At 41.6% G+C, this 20,649-nt stretch overlaps 1 protein-coding gene across 1 annotated transcript in view; it reads right to left on the bottom strand.

Annotated features, from left to right (window-relative positions):
- cdh23 (cadherin-related 23) overlaps positions 1–20,649 on the bottom strand; it is a 181,402-nt gene that overhangs the window by 117,769 nt on the left and 42,984 nt on the right. Inside the window, exons 4-6 of the mRNA XM_053874275.1 lie at positions 18,947–19,089; positions 18,650–18,697; positions 18,160–18,252 (exon numbers count right to left, since the gene is read on the bottom strand). Of these exons, the coding sequence (XP_053730250.1) occupies positions 18,160–18,252; positions 18,650–18,697; positions 18,947–19,089 (284 nt within the window). The remainder of the gene's footprint in view (positions 1–18,159; positions 18,253–18,649; positions 18,698–18,946; positions 19,090–20,649) is intronic.

Here is a 20,649-nt window from a genome sequence, read left to right as displayed (position 1 = left end):
TTATTTTAGACAACGTCGTGTGAAGTGGTCAACGTGAAGGCTTCAAGATAAGGACTGAAGATTACAAATGGAGGTTCAGGATGGGGACAGGTACAAGGCGGTGTGTGTGAGCGTGCCTTTTCACATGACTGGCTCCTTTATCAGGAGAGAAAAGAAACAAATAGCATCCTTATCTCCCGATCGGCCGTTTTCTCTGACTGCAGAACCTCCACATCAGAGCTCATGGCTGACTGCCTTCAAAGAGCGAGGGCTGTTTGTTTGAATGTAAAGGTAATCAAGTCCAGCGTGCCACGGGGAACCACGGAGCCAGGAAAAGGCGGCAAGGCAGATTGGCTGATCCCAGAGGAGAGGTGCAAGGACGGGCCACCCCGCTCGGCGTGCATCCCCCGTCCGCTCCGTCCTCGCTCATATCCGTCTCAATTGAGACACCAGTAAACTGCTTCAGCCATTTTAACTTCCGTTTATCCATCGTCCGGCTTTTTAGCCGTCCAACTGTGTGGGATGAATATTTTGAAGATCAAACCTAGATAAAGCTGAACTGTCCGACCAGCCAGGTGTAGACTGAGCGGAGTGTCGTCTAATGGTTGCGCTGAGCTCTCGCCACCGTTCCCCTGCGCTCCAGGTGACATCTCCACAAGACACCTAAATCGTCTTCATTAGTACGAGTGGCTCTTCTAAAAGTCAGCGATCGGTTGTTGGTGCTCTTCACCTGATGTCCAATTACACAGCCAGACGTCTGGGCCTGAAACGCATTTTGGTTTCTGTGAGATCATGCTGCAACAGTGTCTCCATTTTCACACTGTGTGGATGTGCAACAATCCCTTGTAGAGTCCTATTATCTTCGCATCTTCACTCTGTTACAGTTAATCCATAGAGAAAGCCACAAGACCTATTTACAGTCGATGTCGTCAGTTTCATGCGGCTCTTCACCAAATGAGCCGCCGAACTGGATGCGTTTTTGGTGAAGTTACTATTGAGATGATGGTTTATACAGGAAATAAGACAAAAAAGTAAGAGCTATTCCGGCGAAATGTCAAAATATTGTTCAAAGACTTTGACTTGCATTTAACTTTGAAACATAAGCAATAAACCTCGCCGATGTGAGTCGCGGTCCTCAGACTTGGACCATCATCAGATCCATGATCAACGTGATTTACATGACTTAGTTGCAAGTTTCACTTCCCTAAACTAAAGGTATGGCATGTGTTTCACCTATGATTCATTGTTGATGTTGGTGAAGTCCGTTTAATTCAGTGGAGTGAAGATGAAACGCTCCAGTCTGCAGCGTCACTCACACACACAGACCAGGGCCACGCTATTGGTGGCATGAACCACGTAAAAAAAAAAAAAAAATATATATATATATATATATATATATATATATATATATATGCCGCACACATTTCTATGCCGCTATGCTAACTTCAAACAGGCCACGGGAATACAGACATTGGGCCACATATTGCCCCCGGGCCGCACTTTGCCCAGGTCTGCTATAGACAATGAACCCATGTGTGTGTTCCCAAATTGACTCCCTCCATCTCAGCTCTTCCGCCTGCCTGTCCTGGTAGAGAAATGAAAGGTTACCAAATATAACCTACATTCTCCGAAGTGTGCCAAACTCTCTAAGGAAGATGGCAATCGAGCCTTAGAGTCAATTTGGTTGACACATACATTCCATTCCCATCTCTTTTAAGTTTTATATTCGCAGCAATCATGAGGTAAATAAGCTATGAATACAGACATAGAAGACTGTTGGTCAAGCGATGAAAAACAGTGAAACAAAATAGAAGCAGAGCCAGTTTTCTTCCATCCATTTGCTCCTCATATCCATTTTTTTCGGGACTGATCTTTTATAAAAATGTAAATGAGAGTGGAGCTGATTATCATATTAACGGCAGTCGCTCTAGGGGGCAAGATAGTCTGTTTTTATTTATTTATTTTGTCATGTTTTTTTCCCTTATAAAACTCAGTAATCAGCCCACACTTTACTTTGGAGGAGGAGAGGGACTCAGGGACGCTGCTCTGTGAATGAATTATCTGTGGCGGTTTGTTTGTATGTGTGAGTGAGAATCGTTGACATGTCAGACTTAGAGACCATCACGTCATGAAAAACACGGACAGTTGGAGTCGAATTGTTTACATATTAATACCAAATATTTAGAACACCGCTGGAAAGCGACTGGTAAACCAGCATGATCTAGTCGCAAATCACTACTAAACCAACAGACTTCGTATACTGAAGCTTCGGAGAGCATTTTCTGGCAGCTGGTCCATATTTGCACTCGCTCGTGCAGTTTTCATAGCGTGGGCAACCTTGTTCAGGCAATTACCCAAAACCAATACACAGAAGAGAGACAGAACTCACAGTAGCAGATTCAGACTGAATCGGAATAATAAGTCAATACGGAACTCCAAAAGAGCAGCTGGTGTTTGATACCCAGATCTCCAGCACGCTCTCCACTGAAGAGTCTTTTTATGAGGTGGGGTTTCTACTTGCATGGCGCAGCTCCAGACCGGGGCCAGAAGCACCTTTTCCCGTCACCTTAAGAAGTGTAATCTCCTTTGTCCAGAACAGCGTGTCCCGAACACTGAGATCACTCAGGGCAGTGCTCCTGTGAATTAGCACACTTCGGAAGAAATCCTGTCAATCGCTGATAAGGAATTTGGTTTTCTGCCATTCAAATAGCTGGGAAACACTTCTGAAGTGAGTATTAGACTGATAATACTATAATATATTACAATAAGACATTTTCCTTTCATGTTTTTGTCATTGCAGTGTGCCCTCAGATGACCTGCAAACTCCTCAGTATTTCTCTGCGATGGGGAGGATCTGAGAAGTCTGGGCCTCTTCGCTTGGGTTGCTGCCCCTGTGACCTGAGCTCTAGTAAGCAGTGGACAGTGGATGGACTCATAAATCATGATCATGGAATTTTGCTGCTTCATTTTTTCACATTAAAACTTCCTCCCTCTCCTTGAACACTGTGATTAAAAAAAACGTTTTACAAGATCAGATCGTTCGGAATTTCACCGGCTGAAACAGTGTTCCATCTATGGTTTTAGAGTGTTTAATCTACTTCAGGTGACTGTATAATATTACTATAAAAGAGCTTTAAACTGAACACCACCCCTGCTTATAAACGTTCGCACCGACATTATTTTCTTTTTAATTCTCATATATTTCTTCCAGCATTTCACTCCTTATATCTGGTCTCCAGCACTCTTTGTTCACCAACTCCTCTGACTCTCCTCTTCTCTTCTGGCCTCTCGATCATTGTCTCCAAACTTTCACTCTCATCTCTGACTCTGCTCTTTCTCTCCCACCTCTATCTCCAAACTCTTTTCCCTCCTCTTCTGTACTGTCGTCCTCTGCGAACAGTGACCCAATTTTCTTTATTGTCCAGACGGTTAGCGACCTGTTCACCAGAGGGCTGAGCCTTTATTTTCTTGTGACAGGTGAGGAAACATTTCTATTTTAAAAAACGATTTTAATACCGAGGTGGTTGCTGTGACAGGTCGGTCCTCTGGGACCAGTTTCCCTGACATTCCGCAAAAGTCTTTAAAGCCAGTCGAAGCCCACAACAGAGGGAGTTATCTTATTCGGAAATTCAAAACATGAAATGCAGATACCTCAAATGAACTTGACCGAAACCAAATTGTACAACGTGACATTCAAAACCTTCCACTAATTACGACTACGCTGCTGACACAGGCACAAAAAAAGCAGCGAAATGCCACAGCACCTTCTCTAAAGATCACTGACGGTGCTCCTGGACGCCAAGAGCTGAGTGTGTCCTCCAGCTGTATTTGTTGTCATGCTTGACACTCAGCAACGTGGTTCATTTGCACAATGTCCTCTTAGTTTGTCGGGAGATTGTGGATCTCCCGTAGTAGACGAAGGCTATAGAATGTCTTTAACCTTGGTGACAGCGCCTCCTTCATTATTTATCGGCAGAGGTGTTGGCGTCTGCACCACTTGACTGTGTGCAGTAACGTTAGCAACTGCTATTATATATTTAACATCCAGGCTATACACTCGCTCTGTGCATGAGCAAGTATCTTGCGATACGATACGTTTCCCGATACATTACTGGTGATACGATACACTGCGATATATTGCGATACTGTGAGTTCAGCGATATATTGCAATACAAACTTTCACTTTAAGGGGGGAAATCTGATAATGCAGTACAATATTATGTGCATCAAAACTAGTTTTTTATTGTCATATCAGTCCAGTTAGACTTTCAGTCAGAGGAATGAATTGCTACCTGTTTCAACAAAGTAACTCCAGTGTACAAGAAGAAAATGCCTGCATTAGATACATCACAAATGCAGCAACATATCAAAGTATCTACGTATTAAATATTGATATTGCGGACTTAAAATATCAAGACAATATCACACCATCAAGCTTTGTGATATTTCGGCAAAAACATCGATACGATATTGGGCAATCTTGTATCGCGATATTTGAGCGTATCGATATTTTCTAGCACCCCTACTGTACACAGTGTCTTTCAAATATGCATATAGAAATCTTGATGGAAACAGAAATCCACATCTATTTTTTCTTTGCAAATAAGACGAGCTGCAGTTTTGGCAGCTGAAGAGGAATCTGCGGATTCTGCGCATCCTCCATTTTTGGATTTTCAGCTCTAAATTACTGCTTTATCCGTTTCTCTTTCCCCCCCATAAAGTCCCCGTAAGAAATGGCAAGTCGCCCCTTACCCACCAGACAGGGTTCTTTCCAGCAACATCACAAGGGATTGAAAAAAACCCACTGTTTTTCAAAAGATGACCTGCGCACTTTCGACTGTCACCGTGCATCTTTTCTTCACTCTGAACCGCGGCGCCCCAAATCTCTCTTTGGCTGCCTCTCCCATTGTCGCATCACAATGCTTCCCTCTATATGCAGCTGTGAGCCAGAGGTATCACCCGGGCAGATTTGGGGTCCACACATACATATTCACAGCACTGGAAATATACATTCTTCTCATCCGATGCATAATTCACAGGCCAGCAACCAATTGTAGAACATCCAAGTGCATACATTCAAGGCTGCCATTCTCCTGCACTATGACCTCGGGTGTCTTTAATTCCTCATGCATTATTCCAGCACTTGAGGAATGTTAGGAGCAACTCCCCAAAAAGGACAAGTGTGTTCAGTAGTGTGTGTGGCTAAACTCATTATCCCTATCTCCGACTTCCAGCGGGGAACTCACAAGTCGAGCATTAAAATGCCTCCATTTGCCGAGGAGCTCTTAACAGGTCGGCTGTGTTTGTTCAGTAAAATAAGGCGGGATGCTTTGACACGTATTAATATGCAAGCTTCAATTATCAATAACTGAATACGAGCAAAAGCGGTCGGATCATCCAGTGTGAATTTTGAGTCGATGGATTTTTAAATTCCACATCATGATCTGAGGGGAGTTTTAATAACTGATCTAGCTCTGGGGTTCTTAACCTTATTGGTCTTAGGGCCCATCTTTCCCGGAACAAATGGCCCCAGGGCCCATTCAATAGCACAGATTCATTTCTCTAGATTTCATTTGTGAACAACAACCATATTTAATCTACTCACACGTAAACAAACCAAAACCTTGTGAAGTCACATGAAACCATGTGATCATCGCAAATATATTTATTTGTCAGCAGAAGCGGGTGCAAGTCATATTCATCAAACTTACTAAAAGAAAAGAAAAAAAAATACACTTGATGCATACTGTTGAGAAAATTTGAAAAACTGAATAATATTCTGAATAAAATAAATACAATAAAAACCATGTCTAAATATTATAAAATAAAAATTATATCTTCTATTGAAACTCCAAAGAAGATACAAGTAATGTGTAAATGAAAGTATCGCCATAAAATGTTATAGTTATTTATTTACAAGTGCTTTCATGAACAGTTTCTACTGTTGGGGAGGTTATCACTTTCTATATCATTTTTTCTTTCCATGAACTTCTCCACAGTTGTTCACTATCGCACATTTGCAGCTGTTAAGTCAATTCAGTGATACACTATTTCCACCATACGTGGCTACTGTATTAAAACTCACGGCCCAAAGGTGTATAACAAAAAACTTTTAGCGGCCTTCTCGGGGGGCGCTTGCGACCCAAACATGGGCCCTGGCCCTGTAGTTAAGAATCACTGACCTAGTGGACAGGTTGGAGTGTTCAACCCTGTAAAACACATTCGCTCACCTGACATAATCTTTCAGAATAAAGGCTTCACGACAGGAACACTGTCGACCAGCTGACCAACCAAGACTTACACAAAAAACAGTTTGAGACTAATGTGTTATTCAGTGGTTCATACAGTATATGACCAGTCAAAAGAAGCAAGTGGGAGTTTGGACCTTATTTAACAGGGGAGCTGTCCATGGTGGAAACCACCTTTGGTAGTTGAGATATACATCAAAATAGAGTACTATAAAAATGAAGCATCACCACTCAGTTACAGCTACTTCCCACTGAATTAGGTTTGGGGAAATAGCTTTTCTTTTACAACGTGAGTTAGTTTTAATTACTACTTTCTTAATAATTGGTGGCATGAAAAGAAGCTTTTAGCAGCCTTCTAACAACACAAATTTTTTTTTTTCTTTGTATTCTTTGGTATTTAAACTAATATGTACTACGTGACAATAGATAATTATGAACTCAAGATTTCCAGTCAGCAACTATTATTAAATAATTCAAAAAAAAAATGTAAAATCGGCTTTAGGATTTGGCTCTCACGTCCTGCAGGATGACAACCCTGCTTGCAACATAAAATATAGACGGAAATCAATAAAAATGCAGACTTGACAATGATCCTGCTATATTAACTGAGCAAAGACGTATTTAAAATATTATACCATAATAATGATGGGGCCATACACATTTATATCCTTTTGATTTCTCCAACTATGAAACGTAAACACTCATTCAAACAATGTTGCTTTTTAAAATGTGTATCGATGTATCCATCCAAAGGAGGATGAAAAAAATATTCTTTTGTTATGACATATCACAAAATCACGCTGGCCATTTTGCACAGCATATTAGCCAATAATTCATCCTGATAAAGTATTGATGAGTGTCTTGTTAAGACTGACTGGATTTTACCCTGAATAACCCTGAGTACTGACTGTAAATAAAGAAGAAATCTGTTTCTTAATAGCTAATATGTGTCTTAAGTGTCACTGTCTGGCGCTCTTGTGTAAGGTGAACGGTCTCCTGTGCTGAATGTGCGACTGTGTTTTGCTTGTGTCACTTTGAGCTCTGCTCATGTGTGAAAAGTGCAAGACAGAACTTGGTGCAGGTTATGACCTAGCAGGTTTGAGCTGTCATTTCTGTCATGCGAAGCCCAGCGTCTGAAACCACTGCAAATGAACAAGAGAAATGCTCCGTGTCAATATAAGTCAGTGAAGTGCCAGTCACACGCTTAATAGTCATTGAACACATCGCAGCTTCCGAGTGATAACCTCCTTCTTTCTGATGAGTATTTGTCTAAAAGAGCTTTTCCATGTCAATAGTTCTCTGTATCTTTATCAGCAGATGTCAAAAGAACATGAAGGCAGCTGAGTGACGACGCACTCGACCGTAGGAGAGTCAAGTCCGATCTGTGTCAGTGTGTCATAGAGGGGCATTTTAATCACTTTCCACCGAATTGTCTTTGTTACGCAGCCGTTGTGCGACAGCTCGATCGGCCATGTCTGCGAAGCAAGTCCCCAACTTTCCATCCGGGAGTCTGGCCGACCCTCTTACCCTGTATATTTGATAAGGCTGGTGCAGGGAGGCACAGACAGGGAAGTACAGCTGGACTCACAACTCAATTATACATCAAAGCTCTTATGTTGGGGACAGTGTGGAAGGCAACTCGGGGTTAGAGGTCTGTTTTCAGGAAGGACAGACCTCACTCGCCTTGTGTTCGGTATGACAAACAGTATCTTCGAAATTCCCTCCTGGACATAACGTCCTCTTGCTCGCGCTGCCATACCGTATCATACACTACAGTTATATACATCTACAATTTGATACTCACTTTTAAAGGATGAGGTCAGCAGCAAGACACTAACAGGCTTGTTAAAGAAAATCCTGTTAACAGTGGCAGTGGGACATGGAATGAATTTATGACGTACGGCGTGTTTGCTTTCCCAGCATTATCACTGGCGAGACTAAAAATGCCATTAAAATCAAACAGCAGAGTCTCCAGAGGAGCATAAAAGTGCAGGAGAAACCTCAGTGCAATCAGTTAAAGCGCAGCGATTCTGTGTACCGTGCAGAGATCACATTTTTAACTTAGCGCGAGGAGGCCATTAAGTGCCCGAAAACACTAATATCATGCTCATATGCCTTTTCAATTTTGTGTGAAATAGGGCCAAAGTGACACGGGAGGGAGGTTTTCTTAGTCTTGCTTGTCTTTTTGGCAACACTTTCTAGGGTCACCAACAACCCGACCTTTATCAAGTCAGGGTGGTGGTCAGAAGGAATTACTTTTCTTAAGATATGTGAGATATAATATATACAATATACAATTTTCATCAATAAATAATGTAAAAAACATACATTTGGCATACATTATTATTATTATTATTATTATTACAACAATAATGAAAATTATTATATTATTATTACTGCTACTAGTAATACTACTACAACTACTAATAATAATATAGAACATGAAACATTGCAAGTTATAGTCTCATATGAAGTATTTAAATTATTTTAAATATACATTTAAATTTAAATTTATAAATTTAAATATTATACATGAATGACATAGAATATGAATATATCATTGAACAATGATATATTCATATTCATACTGATTGAATAATCTACATTAAAATGCCAAGCAGAATCAAATATAGTTTATTTCAAAAGAGATAATTACTGTACTATAATAAAATACAAATGATTTGAATGACGATTTTTTTTTAACAATTCAAAATGAAATACAAAATAAGTGTGTGTTTTGCCTTGAAAAATGTGTATTTATTTGGGTCATCTAGAAGCCGTCATATAGAAGCTGAAAAAATAATTATTGTATGACCTATGTCATAAAACCACGTTATTATTTCCCATTTACAGTTGCTAGTGTTGAATATTTCGCAAAAAAACAAAACAAAACACTGTGGTATTTATGTTATATTAAAAATAATTATTATATTACAACAATTATTATATTATAACAATTATTATTTGGGACAATAATTTATTTAACATTTAACATTTGTTTAACAATTTATTTATTTACTTATTTATTTTTAACACTGCAACATTAAATATAAAGTAAGTGTGTGTTATGATTTGAAAAATAGTGAATGACCTATGTCATAAAACCACATTATTATTTCCCATTTACTGCTGGTAGGGTTGAATATTATGCTAAAAAACACACTGCGGTATTTATGGTATCTAAAAGCAGAATGAGAAGCTGCAGCATTTAAATATCACTTGTTGACAAAACGCAGTCCAAAGCATCGAGGGGTGTGAGAGTTTAGATAAAAGCTTTCTCTCTTGTCCTTAAAGAGCGTTAAAATAATCCAGATTTCTACACCCCCCCTGCACTTTATCAGAGTGGTGGAAGTGACAGCTAAGGAAGTTCTATTGAGGACAAACCGATGGCAGAACAGCGATGCTGGGACAGACGTTTGAATACAGCTCAGATTGGGCGGCGGTTGTCAGAGGAATCCAATTTCCTGACATGAAGCTTGACTCTATATAAAATATATTCCATACAAACTCACATTTGTCATTTTAGTTTAAGTCATGAATGTAAATAAATACCAGAAAAATGCGGTGACAGCTCTGCAACTGTCTCCAACTCTGCCAGCCATCCTGCTTAGTGAGCGTGGGAAGGAGAGCGCCAAAAGCAAGGCAGGGTGCACCATGGAGGGTGGAAGGTGCACCTTTAAAACAGCAAAGCCGAGCCTTTTATTCATACAGAGGGAGGATACAAAATCCATGCAACTTTAATGGCTTTTGGAAGAGCGCGCTGTCCGTTCCCAATTTCATGTTCACCCCATTCACTTCGCCGATCCTCATCCCCCTTTCTTTCTCCTGTTTCTTCACGGTCCTTCACAAACTTCAACCCTCTCTGGATTCTTGACAGACAAATATGCACTCATCCCTCTCTTTCAGGCAAATCAAGGTGCTCTTCACGCTCACTGGCTAAAGGTAAATGACAGAAAGATAAAGGGAAAAAGAGGTGATTTATTTTCGGCGCACGTGACGCAGCCAAGCATTTGTTGTGCTCACCCCTGAACTTGAAATAACACGGAGAAAAATGGCTCCACAACAACTGAGGGAAACTCATTTGAGGAAGATTTGAAAAAAAAATGGAAGAAAAATGGATTCAGTCAGAGGATTTGAGTTATAACTCTGTCATTCACACGCATGATATGATAATTATGCACAAACCACAAGGTCAGAAACACAATTACATCACTCATTCAATGCCGAGTGCAAGGTCTCTGTAAAGGTCAATGGTCACTGGAGCCAATCGCGGCTGCCGCTCCTTAAAAGGCGGGGACACTGTGAGAGGGAACATCAGTCCATCACAGCGAGCGGCGAGCGGCAACACACTCCCATCAACCTGTTTTCACACCCAGGCAGGTGATGGAAGTGCGAGGTGCGAACACACAAGGTGTGCGGTTCCAAATGATGAGGCAAATCAGATCGGTGTTCGGTGTCATCCAGTCCAGTAAAAACACTTAGCTCTGCAGGTTTGTGTCGTGGGGGCCTCCTCTGCGTCCCACATGGCGACTGAAAGCTAGTGTTGCTTTTGTCAGAGAAAACTCTGATGATATACTGTTTTCAACACACCTCTGCCATGTGGGGAAGAGGCTGGTCATGTGACGCCTACTACTGTTGCTCAGGTCATTTCTCATTTTCCTGATGTTTCATTTGTGTTTATTTTTGTCATGGATCTCCGCTGATGAAGCATAAATATAATGATAATAATTATCATTATTTTATACTTTTACTTTTTACAAAGTATTAATTATTATTAATTGTATTGTTAATATCATTTATTTATTTTTTCGTGAAAAATGAGTGAAATAATGTCGAGGATTCCGCTGAAACTATTGATTCCTGACGAAAAGCTCAAGCAATGTTTTGTTTTTCGAGAGGTTTTTTTCTCATGCCTAATTATAGTTTATATTTCAAGAAAACAACCACAATCTAAGTTAAATCTTATGGGTTTTTTTTTCCTCAGAAAGGTTCCTAACACTTTGTTCTGTGTTTGTTCTGCAATATCTAGAATTCCCAGGATACTGAGACCTGTTGCTTTAATAAAGGAGACTAAAACTGGACTAGAGTTTGGAAGGGAGTACAAACTAAAGTGACAGCTTAAAGACTAGACCAACACTAAAAAGAGGATAGGCGGCCAAAAGCAGCACTGCTGACAGCCTGTTTGAACCCATCACCAGAAAGGCTCCCAAGAGACACATTGTCCAGGCCACCTCAACTCGAGATGGAGATAAGTGGTTCCTCTTAGTCTCTGAGGTTCTCTCCTATAAATAAGAGAGAGTCAAGGCGCAGAGAAAACTCATTTAAATGATGTTCTTTTAGCAAGCGAACACAGCTCAGAGCAGGAACATGGAGTAAACGGAGAGCTTTGTCTTTTGGCTCAGCACTTTTCCCACCAGAAGACATTGACTACAAGTCATCAAGATGATGTATTGATCGGTCTGTCACTCAGCCCCATTCTTCCCTCACTCACGAACAAGAGCAAAGATGGTGGAACTCCTCAACCTGAGGAAGGAGCTCAGCTCCATCCGGTCATGAATAACTCGACTTCTAAATGGATTGGTGAGAGTCGACAGGTTAAATATATCATACACAGTCTGTGTTTTAAAATATATAGTAAAGATAATAAGGATAAAATATATAATAAATTAGAAAAAAAGTTTCAGAGTTGATGAGTGAATAATAAAACAGCTGTTAAGTCAGATGTTTCAAGAGGTCACACAGTTGTGATGGATTTGCAGATGGACAGAGGAAACCAGCTGTTCCATTCTCCAGACCTCAATTTTTTTTTTTAGAAAAGTTGCCGTCGTGTCCTGTGTACAAGTGGCACAAAAGCCTGAGTATGCAGAGGAAAGTCATAAATCTCAACTGAGGTGAGTAAAATATTGACTCCTCTCCATTTAACCTTCTCGCGTTATCTATTTCCTCTTTCCTCCTTAAACCCTCCATCGCACCTGATGGGGCTCAGGGTCTTAGTGTCAAGCAGGATTCTTTTTCAGGCCTTCGCCTGTCAACAAGCCACCACTCAGCATGGATTCAATTACTCTTCAGCAAAGACCTGGAGGGATGATACTGAAATTATTTTGGGGACAAATCCACGCTCCGTGACACAGCATGTGTGCGTCAAAACCTCTGTGTGCAGACTGGCTTGTGATGTAAGTTTGAAACTGTGCATGTGGGAGGAGTGGCTGCATTAAAATTCAATTGGTCTTTACAAAGAATCGTCTGATGCTTCAGTCGTTCTGAGTTGACGGCAGTGGGACAGGTGTTCCGACGCAGTCCCTGACAAGAGGACAATAAGAGAATGAAAGCACTGGTGTCTGTTTGGCTGCCATCAACACTAAACATCCAATTCCCCGACATAATGGCAGCTCTCCTTCAGCCGCAAGTAGTTCAAGTGGAGGAGCTGAATGGAAATCTGTCGTGTTCCTCTACACCACAGTTCTGTACTTTGTATGATAATATATCATACAACTAAGTAATAATCAACAACTACAGTCAACCATAAAAACATCTTGCAGCATTAGGTTTTAGTTAGTTTAGTTAGTAGTTAGGTAGTTTCAGATGGATTTACACTCACGTTTGGGCTGCTTTCTCTTCAAGAGGCATGCTGCGGTGACCTTCTGAGACTGAGTGCGCTTATTCATTCATTCATTTGTTCATTCATTCATTACATGTACATGGAGAGCGTAGCCCGAATAAGGCAATGGGCCCATAAAGCTGCCAAGCTACTGAATAATATACCTTCATGACAAGGGGGCTCTTCAGGTTCTGCTGTCGGTAGACGAAGAAGAGGCTAAGTTGACAGGTAGCGAGGAGCCATTTCAGACTGTTATATTGTACGCCTTACACAGCGATCATAACAAACTTATCTTACAAGTCTGAATCAACGCTTCAGAGCGATGGTTGACCACTGTACCCACCATGAAGCTGTCTTCATCGCCAACACGATTCCTTTCTGAATTAAATACCGAGTTACTCAAGTTACTCAAGTACAGAGCTGCGCTTCTGATCAACGGCGTGAGCCCCGGATAACTTAGCAACCATGCTAACAGTTGCCAACATGGAGGTAACGTCGTCTCCTCAAACCAACAATTCACGTCTTCTAGTGTTCAAAACAACCTGCGTGCGGGAAGTTAGAGACAAGATCTGCAGAGCATCGTCGTCACGAGTAACAAAACACAGCTGATATCAGGTTTGTAATTTCTTCCCCGCAGACATCAGCTAAGGCAGAGGAACACACATACTGCATGAGGTTACATACACGACTTCTCAATTGTATAGAAGGTCATTACACAGCATTAGTTTGTTTACTGAAGCTCACCAAGCCGCACGTCACCCCGTCCAGTCGGAGTCGAGCGACTTGGTTACGTGCTAGCTTAGTCGCACTATTAATCGGGTTATCCAGGTCGTGTAGTCCGACTAAGGGAAATTTGAATTTCTCTCAAGTATTGACTAAGTTGTTCTCTTGTTGTTCTCTTACTCTCTGAGTAAGTTGTAGATAAAAGTGGGCAACAACAACACAAGTGCATTTTCAGTTGATTTTACTGGTGCATTTAGACTATGTGGGTGAATTTGAAATTTAAGAAAACTTACCAATTTGCAGTGAAATCAGAACATTGTGAATGGAATGTCCAGAGGTGAGGGCTCACATGCCTCTTTAATCATAGCTTTGTTCATAAGGTCTGACGTTTCGTGGCCTCCACTTTTAAAGTTTCTTAAATATGCTTCATTTTTAGGAGAAACGATTAGGAACAGACTGGCTGATGAAAGAAAGTCGTGTTGCTCTGAAGTTCTCTGGGGTGCTTTAAAAGAGCCAAATATCCATGGACTATTATTTAGTGGAATAATTGCTTATGTTGTTTTTCTGCTCCTCAATTCTGCTGAGATTCCAGATTCATTTGGTGTTTATCGTGGAGGCTACAAGTGCTGTGCTTTTTTTTTTTTTCTGTGATGTGGCTGTAATTATCCACATTTACATGCGTGACAACGACTTTCTGTTCTGTAGAATGCTGTTTTGCTTGGCAGACATTGTAATCGCTTCTAAAAATATATCCAGTTTATAGGACTGGTGCTTTCATTCAGGAGATCAGATTAGTTCTTGAGCGCTATTGACTGTCAACCTGAATAAGTTGGACTTTAATGACCAAGTATCCTGTAAGATTCAGTTGAAAATCTTAAACTAAATTTGCAGTTGTGATGTTTACTGGTGAGACACAGTATCTTTTAAATCCTTAAAGTCAAGGATGGCCCTCAGTAGACTGAAAATCAACTGTACATACATCAGGGCTTCTTAACCTTCTTGATCTCGGGGCCCACCTTTCCCAGAACAAATGGGCCCGAGGCCCATTCAACAGCACTGACTCATTGCTCTTGATTTGTGATCATAAAACCATATTTAATCTACTTACACGTAAACAAACCAAAACCTTGTGAAATGACAATAAACCATTTGACCAAAGATATTTATTTGTCATCGAAAATTCCAACCAAATGCAGAACCAGGGTAAGCCTTATTCATCAAATTTACTAAGGAAAAAAATAACTGGTGGGGGGACTTTCCTTCACTTTCTTTTATCATTTTTCTTTTCAAGAACTTCTCCATAGTTGTTTACGATCACGTTTGCAGATGTCAAGTCAATTCAGTGACACACTACTGCCACCATATGAGGCAAATGTATTGAAACCAAGCGTGTCGCGGCTCTCACAGCGCTAAGGTTAAAAAAAAAACAAAAAAAAACTTTTAGCGGCCCTCAAGGTGGTGCACGCGGCCCAACCAAGGGCCCCGGCCCTATGGTTGAGAATCACTGGAATACATCACATATTTGGCAAACAGTTATCAAATACCAGTCGATTTGTCCAAAGAGCAGTGGAATGTTAAAACCTCTCCTCATTACGCTTCATCATCCGAACCAATAACGGAATCCGGTTGTTGCCCATCTGCTGTTCAATCCAAACATTATTCCTGGTGAGAGTGGCTGGTCTTTCTGTGTGCTGCTGGCGGACGGTGTGGATGCTGTAAATCTGGTCAGCTCATTAGCACAGACAGAGGAAACGCTCGCAGCCCACCTGCTCCCCTTCACCCTCTTTATGGCTCGGCAAATTAAAACGACATTTACACACACACACACGCGCGCCGTACACACGCGCTCTCCAGTGTGTAGTTCACCTCCACGCTCACATTTCTTCATGTGCTCACTGCAGAACTTTAAATTCTCTCATGTCTCTCATCCAGAAAACATTCTTAACTGAACCTCCTCTGTTCCTGCTGCTCTCAGTTTACCAAAAAAAAGTGTATTATTTTTTGCTAGCTAGGATGTGTCCATTCAAACAGTCAGCGTGATGGATAGACGCCTGGTCGGCCGGCGGTCAGGTGAGTTCATGACGGTAATGATGCCGTAAAAATCCTCGCGACAGAAGCCGTGTGGAAACAAGATAAGGACAGTGAAAGAGGAAGCAGTAGGTTTCGATTGTTCCGCCGGTACAAACATCGTCGCTGTTCAGACTCATTAAAAGTCTCCTCAAATATCCGGGAGAAAAACACTTGGAAGAAGGCTCTCTATCATGCGACAGCCTTGGTTTCACAACATCCTCTCAGACAGGTTTCCTTTAGAAAAAACTGTAGCCGAGTGTCAGAAACCAGCCAGATAGAATAAAACCCAGGCTTATTATGAACATGCGAACAACAGCTGATATTACACTGATCGCACCTTCCCTTTACTGGGGGTTTCTGTCTCATTATAACCGTCCTTGACGTAGCAGAACCTTGTCAGGTGATTCCAAGGTAATTGTATACCATGCATAAACGCAAAATCACATCTACACACCAGCCGCCATTTATGAGACTCACTATTATAGAGTGGCAGGATAAAGGCAAGGCCTCAAACCTCTGCCCTTATAAAACAGTGTAGTCCAATGAAAGCAGACCAGGAGGATATTCCTGTTCATGGAATGCTCGACTGAGTCATGTGATCAGATCGCCATCACGTTTCCTCGACTGAATTTAAGCACAATCGCCATTCAGATGCTTCAAACACCCTCATGGAAATTGGGTCATAATATAGTTTATCTCAGTCCCAACAAGTGTTTTTTTAATGACCCACATCTTCCTTTTGGCAGCTACCTTTTCCAAGACTGGCTGCCACGTTCCCTTCCCCACACATTCTGAGATGGTTCTCCTTTCAGCTCCACTGAGGATCATCATGAAGTGCCAAACTTAAACTATGACTGTTTCCCTGAGCGTGGATAGAGATGCTCCTGCTTATATGCACACGGATTCCAGCTGTACTCTTATTTACAAAATCAATTTAACCAACAGGTGAATAATAACATGAGATTCAGATGAGGGACATGCAATACTGTCGTGAGGTGGTGTCCAATAAAACATGCAAAAGTGTGACGCCTTCTTCTATGTATATATATATATATATTATGACAGAAGTTGCATTATTTTACATGTAGTGTAATAATAAATAAGCAAAAGAAACAGTGAATATTTATGTGTGAGAGGAATTAGGGCACAAAAATGACAAAAGAAAGTGAGATTTTTGACACGATTAATCTGAATTACTACATTATTTTATAATCATTATATTATGTGATTGAATATATGGGTAAATAAATTACAAAACTAAATGCATTGTATGATAAAACATAAATATTATAATAAAAAAAAAACAACTACAAGTTGAAATGAAAAAAACAAAGGGAAATTGTGTTCATATAAAAAGAAATATAATAATAATAACAATACATCATGCACTGAATGACAGTATCTTCATGAGGATAACTGAGGGGGCCAAATGTGGCCCCTGGACCAGGTCAAATCCAATCTGTAGACACGCTCCTGTTGATGCTTCAAATGGACTCTACTTATTGCCAGTCCAAACCTCACAGCCTGAATTTGTTTGCTATTTGGAGGCCGTGCAGTCGTGAGCGGTAATTCAGTCAGTGATGCATGGAAACAAATGATATGTCACAGAATGAGGGTCAAACACAGCTCTGTTTAATAGCTTTCTACAGGCTCAACTGAAGCCTATTGTTTCGAGAGCTTCGAAATTGTGTAGTGCCCCAAACAACTGAGTGATGGTTACGCTGGCCGAGGAGAACTGTCCCTTGTGGGTGGTCTGGAACAGACCAGTCGAAACATTGAGGAAACAGTGAGCAACATCTAAACACCCTCTCGCTCTTTCTCTCTTACTAAATGGCTGGGAGAGAGAAAACGCCAGTGGCTTTGAAGATTTGGTGCTCAATAAAAACACAACACAACATATAAGCGTTGCGCATGTGTGTATTCCAGCCCCTTTTTGCAATCCTCCACTCCGCAATTACTTCATATCAAGGATTAGATGAGGCAGAGGGCACTAAGAAGAGAGGAAGGAGGGAGGTAGCAGATCCAGACAGAGGACATGGAGGTGCAGGAGACAGTGAAGAAAAGAGATTGAAGACTTTACTGTAGGGAGTTTAACTTCCCAATAGCACTGGCTTTGCAAACTCAGTCAAAGCCAGGAGACAACTAAGTGAACCAGAGCTGAATCACATATCACCAGACCATGTACTTGAATAAATAATAACAAACTACGCATCTCAAAATAGTTCCTTTCCTGGTCTGCTTCTTCCATTTCTGATGAAACTCCTGTCTTCCAGAATGCAAATCTCTGTTGATGTGAGAGCAGCTCTTTCATGACACATTGTTCCCCCACTGTCATTAGCATTTTTATGTTCATAAACCAATAAATTACGACGCTTTTTTTGGGAGGGTCGAACATGATGCATTGTCCTTTCGGTTGAACCTTCAGCGGGGAAAGGTTGGGCTGTTAAATAAAAGGCCATCACAACCGCTGATATACACGTTGGTTATTTTACAGCCAGTCTGGATGTTGCAGCTTGCCACGGCAGTAAATTCAAGTCTCACCTCTGGGATGTGGACGGTGTACGGCTGGCCGTGGAAGATCGGCGCGTTGTCGTTCACGTCCCCGATCTGGATGTTTACGGTGTCTTTCACCACCTAAGGGACGACACATTCTGTTGGCTCCAAAGGTACTTAAACACACGCTTGCGTTGCTGTAGCTACTGTAAATGTGACGCTGACCAACTGAGACACGGGGACGGAAACAACCGGGATTTATACGACTGACTGTGGCTAATGTTTTAATAGTGTCAAGGGATTTCTTTTAGCTTAAGGTCCACTGTGGTTACTTGTTGAGTTTTATTCCTAACAAAAGTAGTTAACACATGCTTCCACCAAAACAACTACATGGTAAGAGCCTTGGAGTAATACAGCATTGCCTCGGGTTGTTAGCTCTTTTCAAGTAAACAGGTAGAAAAATCTTTCAATGGAAACTGAGGTTTAGAACAGGTGAAGATATACATCACATCACAGGTTCTGAAAGGTTGTCTCTCACCTCTTGGATGTCACTCACGTAGAACTCAACCTGCATCTCCGACTTGGTCTGATGAACAGGAGACAGAGCAGCAGAAACTTCGCATTAATGTGACGCCAGCAGTGAAAACACAAAAATTGCTCTCAACCCCAAATTACTTTTGTCTCCACTACTCGCCGCACACTTTTCGCTTCTCTTTCATCATATGATCATTTGCATTCCATCTGCTTTTTTCCCCCCCAAAAATTGTTTTGAGTGTGTTTTCTTCTTTATAGTGCTGTTGCTTTGGTAATGCAGAGAGCTGCTGGTCAACCTCACCTCCCGGTCCAGCTGCTGTCGTAGCCAGACAACTCCAGTGTCTTTGTTGACTGAAAAATACCGCATTGCTTCCTCTCCCGACACCCCGTATATGAGGGGCTCCCCTTCTGGGTCCGTCGCCTTCAGCTGGGCCACAGACGAACCTGTGAGACAGAGTGTAGGGTTAAAAGTACCTCACTCAAAGAGCAGACTCTCTTCCAAATACATTTACTGAAGTAGTGATCGTGTCTAATTCAAAATACTACTGCATAGATTTTTATTTTATTTTATTTTATTTTATTTCAAAACTACCAACATTATTATTTTGATCTATGTATTATAAAAATTTGATGATGCCCCTTGTCAAATACAATATACAATACACTTACAAATACAATAACAATAATCTCAGACTGGCAGTTCTCAAATGGACCAATGAGTGGACACGCCTCTCCGCCACACTCGCCAAGTGAGTCATATACTGTAAAGACACACACACACACACAGACCCATGCGGCTCTAAACACATTAATATATTGAAGACAAAAAAGCCGGGTTTTAATTGGAGCGGCTGCGGTTCATGGACCTCATTCATCACAGACACATGCCTCAGACAGGCTGGCTAATCAAACCCACCGTCGGCGTTGCACCGCACTGGCTCATGCACCACATTGGACTGTGTCAACGAAGGGAAAGGCTGAGGTGAGGAAGGGGGACGAGCATCACTATTAGACCCTGTGACCCGCGAGAACTGGGATCATTACCAGTTAGTGTAAAACCACCCAGGAGGGGATGCTTGATCCCATTCATTTATTCCATGTATACAGAGCCAGATGTGACTGAAGATCAACGGAAAATGGACAGGCAAATACGCTTAAACACGTCTTTCACTCATGCTATTTACAGAAAGGAAAGAACCCTCCATAGTTGCCCATACACTGCCCAAACTACCCCAAAGCTCATCTTTCATATGAATCCCACACAGCTGAGAAAGCGTTTTTCCCAACTCTGGGAAAGACCAGGGGAATGGATTTTCCAGCCCATATAGCCTGTGCTTGAGGTTCATGGGAGAAATGTATTGTTGGCAAGACATTTTGTCGAACAGAGCTTTGCCTTGTCATGTTTATTTTACAAGGAAATAGCGGAAACAGGCTGCCTAACACAGAGCGCGTTCATCGATCCACGCTGCTCTCACAACACGTTGAATAAAGTGAGCGAAGATTTTAGTCAGTAAAGTCCATATCAAAACGTCAGAAATGATCAATGAATGGTCTGGTGATCTTCAGTAGCTTGGGAAAAATCAGCGTCTTTCCTCTTCACTGTTTTCACAGCTGCCAGATCACAGCAGTGGAAACAGTCACTGTAGAGGCCTGCATTATTCTTTTAAGCAAACCTGTCTGTCAACAAAAACAGGTGTTGATCAGCCTAATAAAGGCGAAAACATCCGCACACACTGCCAGTCCCGGACCAGTGCCCTGCGCTCCTGTTCCCCAGCACCATTTTCCTGCAGCTGAAGCTGCACACCTCTGTCTTCTAGGACTTTCAGAAGTTGCTTGAACTATGTTGTGCACCCAGACAGCGATCAGACCCTTTAGTGCCCGGTTTGTGTGGAGCCGCACTGTACACGTAGTTTCCGGCGTCTAGCACCGATCGCCTGCCATCCACAGCACCTCATACGATGAGCACGCACGACAATCCCCCCTCTCCCTGCCAGCAGGTACTTC

Source organism: Synchiropus splendidus, chromosome 9, assembly GCF_027744825.2.
Source record: "Synchiropus splendidus isolate RoL2022-P1 chromosome 9, RoL_Sspl_1.0, whole genome shotgun sequence".
Taxonomy (NCBI): Eukaryota; Metazoa; Chordata; class Actinopteri; order Syngnathiformes; family Callionymidae; genus Synchiropus; species Synchiropus splendidus.
This window is presented reverse-complemented; position numbering and strand designations above follow the sequence as displayed.